General features: G+C 36.1%; 1 protein-coding gene across 1 annotated transcript; it reads right to left on the bottom strand.

The window, feature by feature from the left end:
* Nucleotides 1-5,723: 5,723 nt before the first annotated feature.
* Nucleotides 5,724-24,684, bottom strand: LOC135682771 (uncharacterized). The gene is made up of 10 exons (XM_065197797.2): nt 24,390-24,684; nt 21,274-21,352; nt 20,479-20,532; nt 18,867-18,937; nt 17,964-18,022; nt 15,161-15,213; nt 14,228-14,286; nt 13,577-13,642; nt 9,896-9,935; nt 5,724-6,090 (listed from the first exon to the last, which is right to left on the bottom strand). Exons 1-10 carry the CDS (start codon nt 24,495-24,497, stop codon nt 5,957-5,959), a joined length of 723 nt encoding a protein of 240 aa, XP_065053869.2. The 5' UTR covers nt 24,498-24,684; the 3' UTR covers nt 5,724-5,956.
* Between the last annotated feature and the right edge of the window lie 78 nt (nt 24,685-24,762).

The following is a 24,762-nucleotide window of genomic DNA, read 5'->3' as shown; positions in this document are numbered from 1 at the left end:
AAACAAAAAGATTTACACTCTCTTTTTTTATAAGAAACCAGTAAATTTAAATTTAGGCTGACTGTTTTTAATTTTTTCAAAAATCGGAGATAGAAATTCAGTTCAAGATGAACAAGAGGAAAGCAAACTGGTTATGATTCCAAGGTCTTCTCGATCAGTCAAATTAGGAAACACTGAATCTACAATCTAGATTCCGGTATAAACGATTACAAACCGATATCCCTAATATATTCTCTAAACACATCCAATTTTAAATTCCATACACGCGTTCGTGTTCCAACCGAAAAAGAAAACAATCTACATTCAAGCAATCCAACAATAAAAATCCTATAAACGGATTTATCGAGGTTGGGGGAGGGATTTGATTGTTTAGTTTATCACGGAAATAAACTAAACAATACTCATTATTCACAACGTGTCCTGCCGCAGAGTCTTCGCGTTTTCTAACACAGCTTGATTATATTTCTATCCATGCCTTTCATTCCCCCTCCCCCCTCCTCCCAATCCAGTTTAGCTGTCTACGGGAATAATAGCGTTAAATACGTATATATTTCAATCAGAGGCGGATCCAGAGTGAGTTCCTTGGTGCACAGAACTCAGTCAGTTTTCCAACATATAGCTGAAAATAGTGTTGCCTGAAATCTCGAAGTCTCTTCAAAATCTTAAAATTGCCAGTTTGATATGATTCGCTCGCCCTTTTCCTTCCTTCTTCTCTGTCGTGATTTTGAAACGATTTAGCAGACGCTGTGGAGGACAACAGCAGTCAATCCTAGAGCTCGGAAATAAACGTTTTGTGCCGCGGGAGTCAACGAATTGAAACAATGAAATTTTTGTTTGGAACACGGATGGAACTCAGTCAAAACAACATCTGGAACTCGGAAATTATACCATATTTGTAAAAGAGCTGTACAATAGCCAGTAGTTGATGGGCTACCTATTGTTTCTAATCTGTTGTAGAACTGCAAAACTTTGAATTCGAAATTGCGACTGCAGATGTCTTATTTTCACGACCCTCGCAGCATTTTAGCAGATTATTAGGCGTTTGAGATAAAACCAGGAAGTAATTTTCCAGGAGCATTAACTACCTTTATTTTAAATTGCAGTTGTTGATGGCAAGAGAAACCTATGATCAGACGGAACACCATATTTTGAAAAATAGGCTGGTATCTACGTGGGCAAAACAACAAAGTGCAAGTAAAACTAAAGGGAAAACTTTGCTGTGGAATCCAAGACAAACAGGAGAGTATTAAGAAAGTGAGGGGGGTTGCAGAAAGGGAGGCACTGGCTTCTGTCGGGAAAAAATCTATAATCTAGATTTAGTGAGTGGATAGTACCTACCAACCAAGTTATGAAGATCTTTTGTTGTTTGCCTCTAAATCTTGATGGGAAATCTTCAGAGTTGTGCTTTTTTCAAAATTCGATTGTTTCTTTTTGCATTAAGCACTGAAGTTTTGCAAATTTTTCTGAAATTCAGTCGATTTTTTGGAAGCAAGTTTTTAACTGTTACGTACTCTTTTTGTTGGGGAACTTTGTGCTGCGCAGCATCATATTCCCACGAACGCATCACAATAGGTGATATTCTTGTTGTTATTTTTTAGCACTAATGACTAATCTGTTAAGCTTGTCACTTCGTCTTTAGATTCTATATAATGGCTGCAGAGCAATTGTGCAAATCACATAATACTAATATTTAGCTCATTAATACCTTTTATTGTTATGTTTTGTAATTGGGAGTGTCTTTAGAGTAATTATTTTTGCAGTAAACAGATTAGGAGTGTAAAGTGTAGAGTGCAGACGTAGGTTGTAAACAGAGATTGATGAATATGATGATGAAATTTAAGATTGATGAAATGTTTGTGTTCAATATTCTTGAGAACCAGCAATAGATTAAATGTTTTCATAACACTTTTTAACTAAACAATCTTTTGGTGGTACAAAACTTGTAAATGGCTTTGAAAAGAGCAAACATTTAGTAAACTAAAGCTTTTCGTCTGACACTCTTCAGAGTTTAAAACGTCAGAACATAGATCGAAAACTCTACGCTAAGAAATATATATACCCAGTTGTGGATCGAAATAGGCCAATCAGAACCACGAGCACATGACTGTAAAGGTTGACCAATCAGTGCCGCTTGCCTATTAGAATGTAATAGACTGAAGAGTGTCAGACGAAAAGCTTTAGTTTACTAAATGTTTGCTTTTTTCAAAGCAATTTACTTTTTAACTAGTTTAATCCTTAGAAACATTAGCATATACATTTTCTCTCGTGAACCCAAATATTAAACAATTTCTTCGTTTTTGTGCCGAAATTATCGAAAGTTTATTCATCATTCAATCTATCTTATTAATAACATCGAGGGTCTCTTCTTTCCCTTCAATCGTGCTTACCTTTACACTGATTAGCCTTGCTCAAATGTCCGTGCTTTCAGGCACCGCGCAGCCATTGGGCTAGCAGGGGCTATAGCCCACCCACTTTTTGCAATAATAGGCTAGAAAATTTTTCGAAGGTTTACTTTAACGAAACTTTTGATAGTTTACTCCTATGAAGTAGCAGCTCTCATTGACTGGGAACCAGTTTTGTTCTTTTTCTAGGTGTCTCATCTTGTTTAATGATATGATGTATTTTCTAACTTGGTTGGCTTGGTTTTTTAGTATCCTCGAGCTAATTCTATCTATTTCTATAGTTATTGATATCTTCTCTGAACCAGACTCTTTATAAAAATTCAATAGAAATAAGCAAGCATTTTCTAAAAAGGACATTTTCCGGCGTTCTAGAGAGCGTGGCCTCACAAAATTTCGGTCACACCCATTTCAGTTCTTCCACTTTTAGAGTAGTGCGCGGTCCCTGCGTGCTTTGTCCAATAACTTTGGACTTGTTGGTTGGAGGAGACCGTGCTATCTCTACCTTTCTTGGCAGAAGGAACTGGTCCAGACGACGATTTGGCTGTTTCAATGAACGTGTCAACGATCCCCTCATCCGCAACTCTTTCAAACTATGCTACAACAAGCATATATATTGAAGATTCAAAGATATTATCAATTTGACAAGAACCCCATTTCGTAAAAGTTTATTCTCGCAAATCATAGAATTTTCGAAAAACACAAAAGTTTATTCCCGCGAAATTTTCCATTTTGCTCAATTTGCAAAAGTTCATTCCAAATATTCGCGTTTTTCAAACCTCACGAAAGTTTCCTCCTGCGAAGCTTTACGTGCAATCGGAATCGTGCAACAATAGGGTTGGCAAGAACAGTGTCATAGTTTGCCTACAAGGAAACTGTTCATGTTCTGAGAAAATGTGGAACAATAATTATCTTTTGTTCTGTTTTGATTCGTATCCTATTAGCTGTTTCACATTCAATTCCTGTTCCGCAAATGCGGTGTTAGATGTTAAATGTTGCTGGGTTATGTGTTCGTTATTTTTTTATGTTGTCAAGAGTGTAAGTTCGTGATTTCTCCACGCTCTTTCTGCAAATTCGACATAACTTTTAACAGATAGTACTGCACTATGGCGCGCCGTTGCGGCAAAAAATGATTAATTTTTGTGCATGCAGTTTTCAAAAAATGTGCATGCAGTTTTCAAAAAATGTGCACGAGTTTTAAAAAATGTGAATGCACATCAAAAATATTGTGTATGCACAATCAAAAAACTGTGCATACATAAATTTTTGTGCATCCAAATTGTTTACTGTTGTGTGTGCGGACTTCGCTGCGTTTGTGTCACAAATTGATAGGTGTGTGTGTCTGTTGCAAAAATGGTGCGAGTCTCATGTAATTCGATATGCCTTTGACATTATGGCTACCCGCTGACATTTGTTCGCATTTTCCTTCAGTCAAAATCCATTTTAGATGCAGTTTTAATCCATAATTATAAACTCTTTTTCTTCCCACCATGGTTGGCCTTTCGTAAGCCCTTTCAAAATTTTGACACTTTCAAATACGTTTCGCTGGCCCTGAGCTTTGCAGGGGTTTTTTGGCCCCCCTCTGACTCTAACCCTCTCTATCTACACCTCTAGCTGTTTACGAAATTAGCTATTCGGGGCCTTAAATTTTACATTTATCTTTTCTGCGTGTTTCTACGAACGTATAAAAAATATGAATATCATTATCTTATCTTCATTATCTTCAGGGACGACGGAACGAGCAAGGGGAAGGGGGGGGGGGCAGAATTTCATTTTGAGCTTGAATACTCCGGGCCGCTTGAGCTTTCGCAAGCCTCTTGATTAAACGGTTAGCTTCCTTCTGATATTTAGCCTGTTATGTCTATACCTTCTGAATTTCTCTCCGAATCTCCATGAATCTAACTAACTACGTAGTGCCGTCGGAATGAAATTCATATTGGGGGGGGGGGCTGCCCATTGTTTTCCTTCTCATTCAGTACACTGTTATAAAGGAAACATACTACAGTTTGTCAATTATTGGGGGCTCCAGCCCCCCAGCCCCCAGCCTCCAGCCCCCCGGTTCCAACGGGCCTGCTACGTATATTTATATGTACAAGGAAAATACCAGAAAAGCATAACTAAGCATAAAATGTTACCCAATATAACTAATGACTACGCAACATAATGTAATTCTAATGAGAGGTAATTCTACGGAAAGGAAAAGTAAAGCCGCTCGCAAGAAACCATCATTCTTTAAAGTATCAGTCTTCGGATCATCTCTCGCGATTTTAAACCTCCATTTTACAATGGTAAAATCCCAGCTGTATGGGTGGCACTGTATTCAAGTTACTATCTTATCATGTTACCCCAACCTCGCCCCCCTCCCACCTAGGAGTACGCGATATGTTAGCAGAAAAATTCCAAGATTTGCCCTTGGCACCAACACTGCCCCTCCTGCCCTTATCTTTTGCAGGCGTCCCTGTGCGAAATTATGAGTCCAGGGTACATTTTTTCAGACATGTGCAGAATTATGTGTCTTAATTTTTTAACCAAAATGGCACGTCCGTGTTCAAAATAGGGCTTATTCAATTCTCACCGAAGAACTTGAGATTTTATATATCTATTCGTTTCACAAAAACACCGTGCCAATTTCACAAAGGCACAGTGCTGCCCCCGCTGTCCCCGTAGATTCAGGGCAGGAGGGGCAGCTACCCCCGTGCTTCTGGCGCCCCTGATTGAAAACACGTTTTTTTAAAAAAAACGGTATTCAGTTTAATTCTGAGCCCTAATATTCTTTAAAAAAACTCTCAAAAAAGAATATACTGGGTTTGGTGACAACCTTCACCTTTTGGAGTGAAGCAATGTAAAAACATAAGTATTATTTGGCAGCTGTTAAAAATGACAGGACAAAGGAAAAAACCCAGCGGGTAGCCATAATGCCAAAGGCATATCGAATTACATGACACACGCACCATTTTTGCAACACACACACACACACATCGATTTGTGACACACACGCAGCGAGGTCCGCACACACAACAGTTAATAATTTGGATGCACAAAAATTTATGTATGCATACACAATTTTTTGATTGTGCATTCACAATTTTTGAATGTGCATTCACATTTTTTGAAAACTGCATGCACTTTTTTTTAAAACTGCATACACAAAAATTAATCATTTTTTGCCGCAACGGCGCAATACTGCATTCTTTTTCAAGTTACGAGATTTCCAATATTAGCTTAATCTAAAACATGCAACTCTAGGAAAGGAAAGGGAAATCTTTAATTTTTCACAAAAAATAACCGAATATAGACTAAAGTTGTCCTTTAGAAAAACAATGGTTTTTGTACTTGAGTCTTGCCTCAAAAAGAAGAATCAAAATTAAAATCTACCATCCTAGAGGATAACTAAAATACAAAAACTCTTCAGAACGTCTTCAAAAAACTAAAATGCAAATAAAGAAGGAATCTTTCTTGAATAACCATGTAAAACAGAAAAAAGCAAGGCATTCTATAACTCTATTTACAAGCACTTAATAAATAATAGCCAGAGAGTTTTTTGTTGTCTAGCATTGTTACGAGCGCCAAGCGGAGAACGAAGGTTGCTCGCTCGGTTTGTCTTGCTTTGGTTTTACGACTTTGCCAAGATTGTTCTCATTCGAGCCAGCCAAGACGTCCCCGTTTACAGCAGCATTATAAGCATTAACACCTGGAAAGAGAGGAAAAATATCTTTGCAACAATCGACTATACCACGAATCCAAGACTTATCCACCAGGGCAGGGCCTATTTTGCATCACAAAATTTGGACATTTGTGATTCAATCATGTATTTCAATTACACTATTTTCTTTTTATAAGAATAATTTTATAAGAACACAAGCCTCAAAATTGGTCAAAAGCTAAGAACAAATTAAGAGCAAGCTGAGGCTGAGCTTCTGCAAAATGCAATTTTGAACAACATCTTATCTAAAAAACGAGGATTTTAGCCATGTGTGGGTGCTTTTTCGGTGAATATTCAGACTTGTCGGCAAATGAAGGTTGTCTCACTCACATTGTTGCCAAATGAGGTCTGAATACCTCCCTAGAGCGAAAAAGCTAGCAATCGCACTGCTTACACTTTATCAAATTAAGAATAATCCAGCCTCAGATTTTCGAAAAAGTTAAGAACATCCAGCCTGAGCTTAAATTTACTGGCTCTTATAAAAAAGAGTAATAATTAAACTGACATCAGTAAACATGTTTTATAGTTAATGTAAATGTCTTTCGTGAGTTAATTTCCATCAGAATCCTTGTTTGTACAGAATAATTGACCAGCAGTATTCTGAAACAAATTTCTTGAATGCTTAAACAAAAAACGTCAATTAGTAAAAAAATCTCATTTAGAATAAATTAAACGCACATATTGAGCAGGCATATCTAAAATTCAGAGCACGCGATCAAAAACTGATTTACCTGTATTCAAACAAAAGTGGGTCACAGAACTATAATATTCTTGCTATATATTACGGTCGTTTGAGTTCGAAAATAAAAACAATACCTAATCGAAAACATCACACTGGCGTCGACATCACAATAGGCACTAACTTTCTGATGAAAAAATTATTCGCAAAAGAATAGATAGTTTCAATATACTTTTTTTAACAGCTGTAAACAGTTTAGGTGTAAGGTCGTGGAAAATTCTAAGGTTTGTCTGCAATACCAAAACATGTAGCTACAGCTACATTTATTGTGTAGAAAGGAAGGAAGGCACCGCATAGCAGGACCGTACCTCATATTGTTGTTGTTGGGGGGAGGGGCTCGAACTGCTTGTTTGGCCCCAATGAAGCAATTTGAGGTCATATGAAGCTCGAACTGCTTGTAAGGCCCCAATTATAGTGTTTGGAACCTGCGCTGGAGCACGTTGCTTTTCGTGTTGATCGTTACACAGACTTGTGCTTGCTGCTACATTTTCAGAACCGATAAACATTAAGGCCTGGATCAAATGTCGCATTTTGCAGGTGTCGAACACAATAAGTGAATTAAATGTATTTCAAATTTATTTCAATTATCTGCATGTGTTCAATTTTATTCGACCACAAAGACACTTTTCGCAATACCAAGGACACCCTTTCGCACTTTGCGACATTGGTGCGACTCCAATTCAAACGTCGCATTTTACATGTGTCATACAAAGGCTTCACGTCAAACGTCGAATTCAATGTGTCGAAAAAATAAAATATCGTATTTCCTCTAATGAACGCCGCCGCACCTTCAGCGAACCATTTGGGAAAAAAGGCCGCATCTTGAAAAGCGGCGTTCTTTAGAAAACACACCACTATTCGAAAGCTATGAAGGTTTTTATGTCATAGAGACGTGACATTTCCATAACGTGAACAGTGGCGTTCCTAGGGCTGCAGCAGTCTGGGGCTCAGCCCCCAGAAATATTTGGGACCACGCCCTTCAGACACTCGCAAATGCGGGGAAACGCCCTTTTTGCAAAATTCCCCCTCATTATTTGATTCATGTTAGCTACGGTAAATAGCAAAGTATTTTACAATTGTTATTGACACAAGCATACAGTATACACCCCTGTCCCTCCAATGAGTTTTACATCGTTTTTGGACAAATCTCTAGGATCATATTTTAGAAAAGTGGGGGGGTCCGGACCCCCTATTCCCCCCTTTGGGTACGCCACTGAACGTGAAGACATCTTTTGTAAACTTTCAAAAATTGTTCACACAATCTCTATCACATGTTTCTTGGGAAAAGAAAACATCGTTTAAAGTCTATTTGCATCTTTTTTCATCGAATCTAGAATTCGAATTTAGAATTCGAATCTGGATGTTGAGCGGGTGAGAGATGATGCTTTTCTGATACAGGGGGGCTTTGTCCAAAAACTGGAATAAGCCTCTCAATATCTTATGAATAGATCAAGTTGTATTTCTAATCCATGTTTAGCAAAATTATCATCTCCAGTGGAACTAGAGTAGCACTGCTGCCAGCGCTGGGGCAATTGACTTGGTGAAAGGGGGATGAAATATAGGGCCATTTTGCTTGGAAAAAGGAATTAGTTAATCATTTTGATCTGTGATTTGTCTCACAACGTTCTAAGCTGAAGCCATAACAGACTTACATTGGCTTCTATTGTACATATTATAAATTCAAGAACATAAGTTGTCATGTCGTTAGCATTCTCTTTCATCTGCACTGTCTCTCGATCACTGTACCAAGCTAACTGAAGGTTGCTAGGAACTCCTGGCTATCTTTCAGTGCATTCCAGAATACCCTTTAATGCGAAAACCTTAATATTCAGACCAATAATATTTGTGAAGATATTTTAATAGTTTTGATTTCGGAAAGGATGGTTATTGAGAAAAAAAATATCGGCAAGGCGCTCTTAGATTTTATGTTGGCACACAATAAATCTTAAGAAAGTGGTAGGGGATCATGCTGCGGGGTTAATACCCTTAAAATGAACTAGGAACTTCTTTTAGATCGAAGACTTACTACTACCCTTTTGATTTAGATCCGAATTGTTCCATGGTTCATCCAGCATACAGGGGATGCATTTGTCATATTTGTTGACCATCAAGGTATTGTCTAAAACCTTTGCTATTCAGTTACCCAGCAACAGAAAACCAAATATTTGGATACAGTAAAATTGCGTATTTCAAATGTATAAGGAAGGATATTATGTTAGCTTACCAATTGTACAGTTATGCTGGTAATTTTGTCGAGGATTAGCTTGGCTGTATGACTGCGTTATGTTTCGGATTGCAAACAAGTATTTTTAAGAAATTTTTCTTCCCTTACACGAAAAGTCAAAGATGAGGGATTACGGAGACTTTCTATGTTAAAATTACACCCTTTACATCTTGAGGTTCCGCGGGGATCGGCACAGTTTATGCCTCAACATTGATGAATAAATTCTCGTTATCTGTTCCGGGTCCCAGGATCAAAAGAGGACTTCATTAAATATCCAGCAATAATCTTTGAAGCTTCAAAGTTTTACTGAAATTCATCCGCCAAACGGCAAAATAATCATTCCGCTTTTGATGTACCGTTACGTCGTACCGTTAATGACAATTCATTCTCCCGTCCTAAACATTTTTAACAAGCCTCCTCACTTCTTAATTTTGTTTTGAAAATTTGTCAGCTTGCGCTTTTGGCCACTGTAAGCCGCCATTTTGATCTACCATTTTTGTTCTTTTGTACCCTAGCTGTAGAATGTTTCGAAAGTCCGTCTAAATTATTTTCGAACTGGCATCAACTTAATCAATATATATAACACGTTAACCATCAAATTAAGACCTGAAACATAGTCATTCTTTAACCGAAAACAACCTCGATTAAGTCTATTAAGGTAAGCCAAGGAAGTATTTTATCAAGTTCAGTAGCAATGATTTAGTAAACAGGAAACTTTTTCAAAGAAAACCTAACATTAAGCAAATAATCGGCAAAATGTCCAGTGAGGATGTGTTGCTTCTATACCCACCAGGTGCTTCTATACCCTTATTAAGGCACATGTCACTTACCTTCGGAATCGGTTGGAATTTGTTCGTCATCAAAGCGAAGCTGAAAAAGACACAAATCAGGCATAAATCACACATACGAGGCAACAACCAAATTTTAAAATTAAATAAAAAAAGAAAAAAATCATCGTTATGCGACGATACCAACTTCTGCCGAATATCAAAAGATTTCTACAAAAAAATTAATGAAGCAACGCTGTTCATCAGTTTAGGGAATAGAATGGGCTTATAAAACGGGCAAAAGAAATCTAAAAAGCAACAAAATTACAAAAACTACGAAAGTTTACTTCCTTCCAGTTATCATTCGGTTTTGAAAATTTACCAAGGTTAAAAGTAAGGCGAAATTATTTGAAAATGAAACTGGAAACAGATAATAAAAAAGGAAACTCGGCTGTAAATAGAAATTTGATATCAGACTTTAGTCTACGTAAATCAACTTCAAAATATATCTGAAAAAATTAGATTAAATACAGTAAAAACTCGCGTATAAGAACTTGGTTTTTTTCAATTAGTCTAAACAGGTTCTTATATGAATGGAACTTGAAGTGAATTTAGGCCACCAAGGTTCTTGAAATAGGATCTTATATTTATGTAATAACATCATAATTTGCATCACTTTGTAACACAATCATTATGTCAACATTGTCAGTGAGTTGCTGTAACCTGCAGGATATTGTTTAAAATCATATATTCTTTACTGACATCTGCTTCAAAACATTTTGCATCATCAGCGAACAGAAAGCTACAAGATTAGTAAGCATCATTTATGCAACGACGACAAAGACCAAAGGACCAAAGAAAGAGCCTTGGGGTACCCAGATATAACTGGGAGTAGATTAGAACTAAAACTACAGCAGAGGCGTTCAGGTTTCTATTTATGAAGTAAGAATTAAAAACATTGGGCTTGGATTTTCGCATAGAACCTACCACAGTGTTCAAGTTTGTCTAAGCAATTCAAAAGGAGATTCGACATACTGCACATAAATGCTTTTGCTGTATGAAAGTCCCTCAATTTTCTCTGCCATACTAATCAGTGTACGACATGCACAATTATTCCCATGAAAAAACCGTTCTACAAATTAATGCTAAGTAATGCTCAAAAGCCAAACTTATTGTCATTTGGTTGAATTTGTTTAAGACATTTTGAAGCTCACATAGGCCATGACCTCAAATAGGGCATTTAAATAACTCTGCTAATATTAACACTGTCAGTCCTTTAATGGTATTTTCGCTTACCAAGGTTACATAATTATGAAAAAGTATTACAAAAGAAGAAAAATCACCCCGATAAATTTCGTGACGGGACTGGTTTTTTACGAGAAAATACATTGCTGTATGGGCGTATTGCTGCCATACCAGGGCCTCCAATGCTTCGATCGCAAAAGCAGGTATATCGAAAAAGCAGGCGTGCAAAGTAGTTAAACCAGCAGAGCTAGAAACAAACGTGAAAAAGCCCGGGAAAACATCATGCATAAATTCCCTGCAAGAATGGGAAGATAAACGAAGAAAGGGTCACGTTTCAAAAACCTTAATGACATGTCACCAGTTTTATGTAAATGAAGGTTTCAAGGAACGTTTATTAAGATTAAAGTTCGTTTACTACCACTTCAAAGCATGTTCTGTTTTGGTGACTGAAAATTATTCTTAGTTCGTGAATGCCTAAATTGATCTGGAATAGGGGCTTAGTGCTAATATCAACCTCCTAACTGACGAGAAAATTTACAATCAGAATATTAAAGTTTGCTAGAATGCATGTGGAACAGTACAAATGGAGATCAAATTGGGCTAGCTGTTATCTTTAGGTGATGGGACAGGCATTAAAATAAACAACATTGAAAAATGAATTAGTCTAAAAAGATGGATCATATGATGTCCTTGTTTCCATTGACGTTTTGAACAAACTATTTGATGAAGATATCGGTAAGAACCCAGAGTAGAAAACAATTTCAAAATCATGAAAGAAAGATTTTTTTTTATCAAAAAATCACTGTGATATACAATAAACAGTATAGGCCTTGGGCGCATTTCAATCGCAAGAATTTGTAAGTATTTTCAAGAACTCTACAAATTTTAATAAAGATTATTTAGTCAGATGAAAAATTTGAAGTTTCTATCAACCAATAATTTTCAAAAACATTCTCAAGGATTCTTAGGAAAGAAAACAATTTGAATCTGCACAAGGCATCCACATGAGATATATTGCTTTTGTCTTCATGTTTTTACTTTTGATAAGCATGAAAGAAACAAAGGCGCTTCTTGAAAAAAAGTATATTTTAAAAAATTTCCTGCAGAACTTTATTCATGAAAAATTTCCTGCGGCCGCTTAGTCACATGGTCGGGTGGGTTTTCATGCCCTAGCTAGAAGGCTCACAAATTTCTCTAACAAACACTGCTCCACGGGTAATCTTAACTGAAATGCTAGTATCAACCTCAAGAGTATTACGGGGGTCGAAATAACGTTCCGTAGGCGGACGTTTCCAGAGGGAAATAGAAAACGTCTGGATTCATGAATGTCAAATTTGCAAAGAAAATCCGGATGCTTCTTTGAAAAAACCAAATCCATAATTCCTGTTACTCATGGACTGTAGAATTCGCGATTTTTGTCAACCCGTCTGCCGCCTTTAAAAGAAGAATTGAGGCCGTATTCAGGACGATTAATGCTCCTCCTTTCATAAAATCCCAGCCGTCCAGAGCAGCTTCCCAAGTCTGCCCTTGTAATACTTAAGCCCTATAGTCGTGTTCAGTGCTGTTGAGCAAAGCTTGAATTCTAGTCAAAAATGTTTAGTGTTGTTTAGTGCTGTTTAGCAAATTTTTAGTCGTTTTGCCACCAATTAAACATTTGCTGTGCTAGCGCAGGCGCCGTAGCTGTGGAAATCCAAAGGTTTTCGTCAGTCAGTCTCTACGTGAACCAAAATCTCTAGAATGCCTTCGTGAAACATTTGCATCATTTCGTTGTAGGCTACTGTGTCTTCTTCAACAGTCAACTTTGTTATCGATGTGCTAAAAAGTCTTTTCTTTTCCCGTCGCTTCATCCAATTCTTATTTTTACCGACATGTACTTGAAGTGTTTATGCTAACATACAACAAAACAAACAGAAAGAAAATTCTTATGCAAGATCCCCTGCAACTCCACAGTGTCCTATAGCTACAGCTCGCAGTTCAAAAAAGTTGAGTGAACTTTAGCGAAAAGTTTAGTCACATTTTGCCACCCTCGATAAACTTCGCTCAACTTCACTAAACAAAAGTTAGTGAAATGTTTAATGAATGTATCCAAAATTTAGCCAAGAACCCCCTTTCCATAGTTTGCGACTCATGAGATCGGTTCGGACGCATCCCCGCGCATTTTACAAACCCAAAACCTTATGCCAAGTACTCACGAAAAACTTGCATAAACCTTTTTCGTTCTCAAAGTGACATCCAGCCCTAATTTTTATGCACCGAAAATCTTGTTTTTTGGCAATATTTCGAAACAAAAATGACCGATTATTTCAGTAAAAAATCCTTTCTTAATGCAGAATTTATTGGGCGGTAATGACAGACCGTTCCGCAAAATTTTGTGTAAATGCACCTCGGAAGGGCCGTTTTCAAAAATTTTCAACCCGCCCAAAATATAACGAGCGACAACCATCCAATATGTGAACTGTGAACTCGCAAAAGCTGTGAACTCGCAACAAAAATACTTACAAGGGCGGATGCTGTACTTTTTCTTCCCTGGGTGAAATCTGGTGGCGCTTTAAAGCCATCATAACTCTGAAAAACAAGCTGTTTTCAAAACTTTTGCTTCCTAGAAAGTAAAACATGAAAGCAAAAAAAAATTTCAACCTAGAGTATGAAGTGGGGATATCAGCAAAGATAGAAACTTCGTGATTCTAGTCTAGATTTCAGTCCAAGCGAGTCGGTTCCTTTGCAGCAAGTATAGAATTTTATTAAGTAGACAAATAATAAGCAGTCAAAAGTAGTTGTAGATCTCACAGAAAACATTTCTAAATAATCAAGCAAAATGGTAGATGGCCTAGTAACTCTACTGAATTGTTAAGAATTTAATTTTTTCGAAAATAGCAGGAAAAAGCAAAAACTTAGCGAATACATTAAATTTTCAAACTAGCTTCAACCCACCCTAACTTCGAATAAGGGCCCATATATAATATTTCTGGTGCAAATAGCCCCCCTTTCTAAAAATCCCCCCCATAAGCTCCAATGGTAATTATTTGAGAATTTACGATAACACTAATACGCACTTTGTTTCCTCTTCTCGTGTTATTTTTAAATTTTGCTATAGGGGAGGCTGAACTAAAATTATCATTAGAACACGATTACAATTAGCAAAAAGCTTACATTTTGAAGGATTCGTTTTGAAATCAAATCTTGTCGGGACGTTCTTTGGCAGCCTTTCGCTACAACGATAAATATTGCATTCTACATAAATGACAATTATACGTCCTTAGACACATGCTCGCATTCGATCACGAACCTTTAATGACAAAGATCTATATAGTGATTAGTGAAAATATATCACCATGAACTGTTTTTAGCACACTTGCAGTCGATGATCAGTATCGTGCATTTTAATGACTTGGGCAAATATATAAGATATAAACATTCGTGAAGGACAGATTACGTGAAGGACATGCGATAAGGCTATCTATATTCTCTCTGACAACGTCCTAGATTACGTTTCTTGCATTACCAATTTCTGTAAATTTTCCTTTTAGAATCAACTGACATGATGAAGAAGACAACCTTCTGGAAGAACAGCTGAATGAAGAAGTAATGATTACCGAAAACGATTCAGATCCTAAAGAAGTTGACATTGAATAACTGTTAAAATAGCCAGTTTCTATTGTTAAAACATTACGCAAGCAATTTTATTGTTAAATACTTTTATTTATTTATTTATTTATTTATTTATTTATAGACGCATGCGCCTGTATCTGAATCACTTTCTCGTACCCTAAAGTGGCAAGATCGTAATTTCCATTGATGAGCGCATGCGCTTTAAAGCGGGGGTAATTGGGTAGCTACAACACCTGGCAAAACAGTCTGAAACACCGTTCACACTTCAAAAGTGTTGTCAAAAACAAATCATCACTTGTGAGAAAGTACTTTTATGAAAAGACATAGCTATCCGGCAGAAATAAATATGAAAACTTAAAAATTACGCACATCACTATAAATCTGGCAGTCAGTATTGTAACTGACTAGCAATCTGTTTAGATAGCTGGCTGATAAGAATTGTATCCCTTACATCACCATAATTAAAAACCCTACCTGCAAAAAATGACCAAACTTTGTCTGAGGCAGAAGCGAAATCTTTAGGTGTCCTAACAGACAAATGGAACGATATCTCAAGATCTCATCATCATGAAATTTGTAAAATATACGGTTACAAATAGACCATTGAATAATAAGAATTAAAACTGTATAACATTTTTATGAAAAGTGCTATCAGAAAACATCATCAGGCTAATTGCTTCTTAACATATGGACATAATTAAGGTCAATGTTATCAAATTTTCTTGACTCTCCGACACAAAATAAGAAATTGTATGGTCTCCCTCTCCCTTATAACAAATTGCTCCACTTTTTTTACCATTGAGCAATTAACAAATTCAAAATAAATTGAAAATAAACTTTTTGTAACGGATGCTTTAACTGACAGAGAGGTAAATAGGGAATTTTGGAGGCCTCATTGCGGACTTAAACGGTTAAGGAAACATCACTATATAATCAAAATGAAAATTAAAAAACAAATGCATGACGAGTCATAACAAATATTGCTAATTGATTGCACTTGGCAAAAAAGCAGGATGTTATTGCATGCATAAGTAGCTTTTCAAAGATAATCATTATAGCTAAAACAGCTTCCAGCTATTATACGATGAATAGAAAAATATCCACGTGTTTCCTATTTGAATTGTAATGTAAGTAAGAATGATGGTGACTAAAAATAGGCCTACTACTTTGGTTCTGGTCAACATGACCTACTTCTACTACACTTAATAAAGCACAGTTCTTTAAATTCCTAGCTCTTGCAATTCATAGGTTTACAGAACAGTCTTAGCAGCGCAAAAATATTACGGTGCCTTTCAGATGACGTTTTCATCGTTATGTTTAGCTCTGAGATCTACAAAGTAGTGAGAGGTCATTTCGAGCAACATTTTAACGACAATGGTGTTAGCATAAATCCATTCTAGGGTCAGCCAAGAAAATTGAATAAAGAAATATCAATAGAAAAGGTTATAGCCGGCGTTAATAAACTGAACAATAAAAAAACCTCAGGGATTGATAATATATCTACCGAAATGGTAAAAGATGGCCCCTTGACCCTGTCTAAAGTCTTCAAAAATACCCTCAATGAAGCCTTTGAAAAAGAAATAGAGCTAGGATTGGGCGACGGCATACTAGTTTTCTTACAGAAGCCTGGAAAAACCAAAGGCCCTGTTACCAACCTACGACCAGTGATATTACTCCCAATACTGAGAAAGATCTTGTCAAATATAGTTCTGCATCGCATCAACCTAAGGTAGAACAATTCTTGACAGATTCACAAGCAGCATATCGACCGAGTCGCAGTACTTCAGATATATTGTGGGCATACAAATGGATTATTGCAAAGACACAAATGTCACAAATTAAAGTTTACGTCACTGGCATAGATATGACTACCGTCACTGGCATATATATGACTTCTGATACAATCCGACGTGAACAGCTAATTGATACTGTAAAGAAGTTCCTCGACGAAGACGAAGTAAGAATGAATCCTCACGAGTAAAGATGGCGATTGTGATTTCCTCACAACAAGTGAAGCGGAAAAGGATACCATAACAGGAAAGATTGGAGAAATTCTGCTTAGAGATCATTTGAAAGTAAACAACAGCAAAACAGAGCAAACAGAAATTGTTCGAGGAGACAGAAACACAGACCGATTGAGGACAGTTAAAATGCTTGGCTTTCTGTTAGGTCATACAGAAGGTACACAAAGTAAAAACAGTTGTCGATAGCATCCATGGATAGATTAAATCACATCTGGATTAGAAAAGACCACATCAGCGAAAAACCTCGCCTCAAGCTTTATCGAACACTTGTAAAACCAGTTTTGATGTATAACAGCTCTACTTGGGGACTGACACAAAAAGATACAAAAGGTCTAGATGCTTTTCACGGACAGCAACTGAGACAGCTAATACAAAAAAAGGATCCTAACAAGATTTCCAATGATAACTTGTACAAAAGATGTGAAGAAGGACCAATTTCAATTGATATCCTCAAGGGTAGATGGCGGCTGTTTGGTCACATATTGCGATGAGATTTTACTTCAAGGGATTCAGAGGCAGACCTAGAGAAATTCTCGTGACAACTTTAAACAAAGATACCACCAGGGCGAGAACAATGGAAAGGTCATTTCCACTACCGAATACTGAAAGATTGTTTGAGATAATTTCATATAAATTCCTTTCCCTGCTTACAATCATTAGGAAATCCGAATAAGTGCGTTCCCACAGTTTTCATAGACTTTAAGACACAAATTAGCGTCCATGCTTGTTATATTTATTATGGACTGAATGTAGATCTTGCAAATGCTTGTTTAAATTAATGTCCACTTCTTTGTGATTGAAAGGGCCTCAAAACAATGGTTTAATTGTTTTTTGGCTTTTACCTTCATAGAAAATTTTCTCAGCTTCCTGACTAAACAGTAGCGGAAAGCGTGATGGCTAAACAATGATCTAAGGAAAATAAAATTGTGCTTGGACGAGGCCCACCAAAAAAATATCATACCAAGCTTGAAGTAATGTCAATTTTTGCAACAAATATACTTCAGTTTCTCTTGCTTAGAAAACTTAATACGTGACTCTTGTTAGCAATGCGAAATGAAAAGGGTACCTGGCTAAACTTTTTAACTGACTGGGAACAATAATTCAACAAAAAGATCGCTGGATTAAACAGTTTGCCAGTTGAGTGCCTCAAAATAGCTCATTTCCATTAAGTATGGCGTTTGCAAAAAAATAAACCACAAAAGCCTGTAGACGAACAACCACAAACGGAAGTTCAGAAAGAGATATTTTCTAACCTGTCATAAAGATCTTCTGCATCTGGGTCAGCACCAGCATCCAATAAAAGCATGATCACCTAGAAACATAAAAAAATTGGAGTTATAAACAACTATTGAGCCTTATTAATTTACTCTTGCTGTCCCTAAGCCATTGATCTCTTAAAGACTCATTGCTAACAATGAGCCATTGCGCTACGTAAGCACCCCATAATGCATTTTTTGACTGTCTAAAATCAATTTTAGTTAATCTGTAGAAAATTACTGCCATTGTTTGGACCGTCACCACGCTCGCAAAGGCCCATTGTTAGCAATGAGTCTTTAAGATTGCCATCAAAAAACACCATTTATTCCTAAATATTGAGAGAAACCTGTTGAAAGTCTAAATGTCGTAGAAAAAGGAAGAAGGGTTCTCTTTATTGCACTCAACAATAATAGCCACTGTGTTTTTAACTTCTAAGCTCTTACCAATCAGGAAACTACAAAGTAAAAAAAAAATTCTTTGCAAATTTAAATTTGATTAAAACATGAAAAATTGTCTTATTCTATGGAATAGAAAAAAAAGATTTGTTGCTTAGCCCCTTAAAGCTGGGAAATCAACAGAAAATTGGAAGAAGCCTTTGTCGATCTTGTAAGAAACCGTTTTAAAAGCCAATAAATGTTGAATTGTAGTTATAGGGAATTGGTTTAACTATCAAAAAATTAACATGTAAGGGCGTAGTGAAATAGCTTCTACAATTCACGAAAAGTTGCACTAAAATTTGATTGGCACATTGGGTTACTGCGTATGATAAACAAATGTAAAGATGTATTCTCTCGTATCTCACTCTACAATCCAAAAACCTTGGATATTGACAGAAATATGAATAATTTTGCACCATTTCCAACATATGAATAAAAACCATGCATTGTAAATTGTATTACCTTCCCATGTTCCTGGAAGGATGCTGCATGTAGAGGGGTCCATTTGGTTTGTTCATTTCGAAAATTTGGATCTTTGAAAAAAAACAGAAAATATCAATTGATTCGAAGTTAGTTCTAAATCAAACATCAGCTGTGCAAGACTACAACAGAAAATAACCTATCAGCCTTTTTTTGCGGCAGGATCTACTTTAACGCCGGCCCTTTTACGCCGGCCCTTTTACGCCGACCCTTTATACGACGGCTCTTTTACGTCCGATCTATCAGCGCCAGGCCTACTGCCCTTTTGGCAGAATTTTACGCCGATCAAAAGGTAAGAAAGTTTTAAGGAAATTATTAACGGTGTTATCTTGCATTTTTTGAAATTTCAACCACTACATCGTCTTCATAACTTTACGATTCTTCTCTTAGTTTCATCGCAATCTCTGCTATTAGTTTGCTATCAATTACTACACTTTGAGATGCAGTTCAAACCTTCTAAATGAGAAGAATTTAACTGGCAAAGGATGATTATCGACACAGAAAAAAAGATTAGAGGAACAAATTCTAAAAGGAAGGAAGTCGAGCGATGGTTACTGTAATCGTTTACTGTTTTGGTGCAGGAAGGTAAGCTTGGGTCTTGAATTAATATTTCCTTTCTAAAGACCTTTTAAAAATTGCTTGTACTTGCAAAAACAAGGGTTACAAAAATATAGCCGTTTTTTGGAGGTAACGTGTAAAACTTTGGCCCTTAAATTGTCTGTTTTTATCATGCCAGCTCCAGTAACACTTAGCGATTAACACCCGAGAAGGCAACATTTTTTACACCCTTCACGAGAGGACAATTTAAACGCTAAATTATGACCTAACATTTTCCCTGCTACTATAAATCTAAGCAATTACTAAATGACAATATCATATGTTATTCGACAAACCCCAACCAAACTTGCTTTTTCTTAATTAAATGGCCAACTGGATTACATCGTGCTTGAGTATGGTGGTGGCAAAAGTACAAAATGATTTTTGAGATAATTTGCAAGTATGTTTAAATACTGAGCAATCTTAGCACCCAAAATGTATACTTTTGTCAAAAATTTTATCTAATATGACTTCATGAGCCCGTTTATTTTGCCTGCGAACGCCAGTATGCCAGGGCGAAACATTAGCTGTCTGTTATTTATTTTCGCTTGCTGTTATTGTTTCTTGGAGCATTGCGGTGTTTCTTACTTTCAACATATACATAATGTTATTACAGCCCTTGCAATGATTGTGGAAAAAGAAAGAACACGCTGATTTGGCTACTATTGCATGGAGCACTAAGAATTGTCCTTAGTCCATCCTTAATAAATTGTGGAGGCCGCTTTGATCTTTCAGTTCAGGCTCTGCTGGAGGAAATGATGAGCTCTACATGGGTCCTGTCTATTTATATTCATTGGTGGTTCACAAATATGGATTTTTTCACTCATCAATGACGGTGGTCTGTTTTCTTTTAAATCTATCTATGAATAGAATTCTAAAGCTAGAGGGTGATTATAGAGATATTTGAGCGGGTGAGACAGCATGGTAAAGTGTCAGCCAAAAACAGAAATTGCTGTTAAAGCTAGTAGTAGCATTCTCAAAATTGGACACATCAAACCTGCTCCACTTTGTAACAGCTCCTTTATTACATCATGAAGTCCCCAGAATGAGGCTAAAAGATACAATGAAAACGTTTATTTAGAAATAGGCAACAATAGCTTTGGGCGTGGAAGCCATGCATCTAAAAAGTTCCCAGATTAAAACCTAAAAAACTAGTTTTCAGAAACATATATTCATAAAAGTAGGAACTAAGGGGTCTTGTAACAGGACCAAAACATACATGTGACCCTCTAATTAAATCCCTCTAATTAAGAATGGCTTAACTGAAAGTAACAAGAAGTAAAGTTAAATGCTAATTGATTGAGTTAATGATAAAAACCTGAAATACCATATTCTCTCTTGCATTCCCACTGCGGGTTTATTGATTCAACCTCCTAACTTAATGCAGGATTTTTAAGGGTGGGATTATCAGACAGGTGGGATTAAATTTTCCATTGTACTTTTAAAAAAAGGCTTACATTCTCAACACGTTCTCCTGTGTTTTGGCAAGGAAACATTGTTCACCTGCTGAATGTCCACAAATGATTCACAACTCAAAGCATATCAGACTGAATAATAAGTATAGAAAAGAGACTCTGAATTATTAGCAGGGTGGGGACAGAAGAAAGGGCAGGAATACAAGAGAGGATATCCACCAAAAGGAAGAGATCTGGAGACAGCTTTAAATGTTGCTATTGGAGATTTTCATCATCTATTTCCGATGAATAAATGCTAATATATGTATATGAAAAAACTAACTAAAAGTATAATTTCTTATTTCAAATGCCTTTTTAGAGTCCTTTATACTTCTTACCAATATAGAGTTGACTCTGTGTTGTCTCATTTGCTTTGCTTCCAAGATTTATGTTCTCAGTCAGAAATTGTTCTACAAGCTGCAAGAAAGCATCAAGATAATTTTCCAATATATTAAAGCTACTTTTATTTTACTCTAAAAGCTGTTCAGACTTTACTGACATAAACACTTAGAGAGCAAAAGTTCTGCACAGGCTGAGACAGAAATGGCGGCACTGTAGCAAAGTTCTTTACCAAACCAAAATTCAAATGGCAACAGAAAGTTTCATAAAAGTTATGACTTTTTAACTGGAATATTTTGGAAAACTTATCAAGATTTGATGCTGAAAATAGCAAATGTGAGAAAATTTTTCATTTTTGTAAATTTCTAAACATGAAAATTGAAATATCCACATTTGCAAAAACATGAAAATTGAGCAATGGCGATTGAAGTACCTGTGAAACATGTGCAATCAAAAAGTTTATCTTTCCACCAATTTGCAATATCTTATAAAAATTAACTCAGGGATACTTGCTTTATCATTCAATGTCTAGAACTGTTTATTTTCCTCACTTTTGTTTGAGAGTATGCTTAACTGGTTTGAAATTTTTGGAGTTGCAATAAGCCTAATGGCAGCGGCCACTTTGTGACATATTGTATAAGAATTCCCACGATAAACAGGTACACTCAAGTGCCTCAATAGCTGTGAAAGAGTCAACATAATGAAATGGCATAAAATATGCCACTTTCCACCAGGGGCGGACACTTGATCAAATATTAGGGGGGCAAGCCTATTGTTTTAATAAGATGATGTCACATTTCCCATTGTTTTAGAACAAAAGACCATTTCCCTCTAAAGTATTGGGGGGCAGTCGCCCCCCCTTGCCCCCCCTCGTGTCTGCCACTGCTTTCCACCAAATACAAAGCCAATAATGGCCAACTTAGCACTCCAACGAATAAATGTGATCGTGCAAATGTTTTTCTGGACCTATAATGTAGCGATTAACAGTACCTGTTACTAAACTTTTTGATAGAGTTTTAGCAAGTCTAATAAGGGTTTCAAAGCTGCTAGACTGCTCAATACAAAGTTAATTTTTCACACTTTTAGAGAAGTAACTTTTTTTCAATTTTAAAATTAAATGTGTTGCAAATGGTTTAATGTTTGGTTTGAGTTGTTTTTAACTATAAAGAGGTGACACCTGATGGTTTCACAAAAGCGGTTTGAATCTTGATCACCATGTTGTTTTCAACGCATTGGCCAATACTGATTTGTCAAACCTGTGCAATACTTTTGCTCACTAAATGTAGATAAACCCATTTTTATACACATTCTCAGTATGAAATGTGCAATGCCCTACAGAAGAAGGATATTTATTACTTGTAGGCAGGTAAACAGCATTTAATTAATTCCAATTGTTAAATAATAATTGAATGATATCTTATTACCTAATTGCATAAATTCATTCATTCTTGAAGCAACATTTTCTAATTCAACATAGAAGATGCAGCAAGTGCTTGATTCATTTACATCACTCACTAATCCGTTTGACTGAAACATTAAAATTATTTGCATATTATGTAAAGACTGTCTGTTCATATTTTGAGTTAACATACATCTACATAATTATAGGGATGATAATGGTCTATAAAGAAAGCATTGATAACATTGTGTGAAAAGAACAAACAAAGATGACTGACAGTTAACATTCAATTTTAGTTTAGACCAAATATACTAGGTGAGCAAAAGTATTGCACCACTTTGACTGATGAAAAAACACATCCGAGTTGTGAACAACTTGCCCTTCAAAATTCAAACCACTGTCCTAAAGCCATTAGGCATTATTTAATGATTAAAACTCAATCACACAAAACTTCGAACCATTGGCAACACTTTTTCCTTTATCAACAAAATGTCTTTTTAAAATAGCAAAAAATTAAATCTTTTATTGCATAGTCTCGAAGCTTTGGAAACCTTGTAAGACTTGCTAAATTTAATCAAAAATATTTAGAATTGATAATTGGTTACTATTTATTGCCACATAATAGATTTAAGTAAACTTTGGCATGGTCAGATTTAGATCCCAGAAGATCATTATTGGCCTTGAATTTAGCAAAAAGTGACACTTTTAAAGCTATTTCAGGCACTTGCATGTCACTGTTTACAACTGTTAATCACAGAAATTTTTGTATTTTCATTCAACGAGGAGATAAATGCTGTTTTGTGCAATACAGTTCTTAAGTGTGACCTCACAAAAAACTATTTTTAGAATTTTTGAAATAGACCACATAGCATAAAATAACACTATATGAAATACTTCCATATATGCAAAATCAGTTAAATTTGTCAAAAATCGGGTGAGCTATGGGCAATAGAAAATATAAAGTTTGCTAATAGATTACTGTTATTTTGGCTCAGTTCATAAAGTTAGTTCATAAAGTTATGAACTGAGACCAAATTACGGACGTTTGATAGGGTCAGACCTTGTGCTCATCTGGTCATATCTCAGCCAATTTGTAATATCTTGAACTGATTTTGCAGATTTAGAGGTATTTTATTATGCTTTTTCAGGTTATGGGAACAAATTTTAAAAATCTAAAAATATATTTTTGTGACGTCATCACTTGACAACAGTATTATTTGTTCCTTAAACAAAATCGTAATTGGCTGGAAAGATGGGATTAAAGGCTACTGGCATGTTCTATCAATTGAATTCTGTTGCAACATGTTACAAAATGGTGTCCGATATTAGGCCTTTTTCAGTATGAGGAACCTGCGACCAAGACTTTTCACAAATACTTTAAAAGCACTCAAAAAATTATTAACAGCTTCAGGCACCCAAGCAGAAAGTAAGAATTTATGAGTTCGCCTTACTGAAATCTTACAGGTTTGTGCGTGCAAGAAAAAACAGTTTTCATTGCAAATAAAGTGCAGGTACGCTGATCATAATTGCTCAGTTTTCGTATTTCCCAGTGGTTTATGTACCTCAAAAATAAGAAGAAACAAAAAATATTTTGCCTTGTTCAGTTTCATTACTATACCTTGATAATTTTTCCATTGCTTTCCACCCTAATAGCGAATAGTCATCTGAAAAATGTTATTTACCTTGCTATAGCTAGTTAAATAATAGAATACAAACCTCATCGTCGCCTTTTTGCGCTAAAGTTGACAAAGTTGGCTTTTTTAGATCCATCGACTGTAATCTGTCTTGAATGTTTGTCATAACTGCAGTATTCTTGGACTCCATATTCAAGTATTTGGTAAAAGTTAGTTCGTGTGTGTCGCCATTTTTAATGCGAGAAGATGTGTTTCAGTGTTGTTGTCGTTGCCACCATGGAGACCACTGATCAAAAAAAAGTTTCGCAAGCTCCCCTGTTCGCAAATGTAAAAAAATTTCCAGACTTTGAATCTTCTCTTAGTAATAACAGTTTTATGCAAGATAAAAAATATCAGGATGCAAATCCGTAAATCCGTGTCTACAGCTGGTTTTGTGAAAAATACGAGGATTTTTT

Source organism: Rhopilema esculentum, chromosome 16, assembly GCF_057945365.1.
Source record: "Rhopilema esculentum isolate cy_ngs chromosome 16, ASM5794536v1, whole genome shotgun sequence".
Taxonomy (NCBI): Eukaryota; Metazoa; Cnidaria; class Scyphozoa; order Rhizostomeae; family Rhizostomatidae; genus Rhopilema; species Rhopilema esculentum.
Note: the sequence above shows the minus strand (reverse complement) of the source record. Positions and strands in the feature narration are given on the sequence as shown.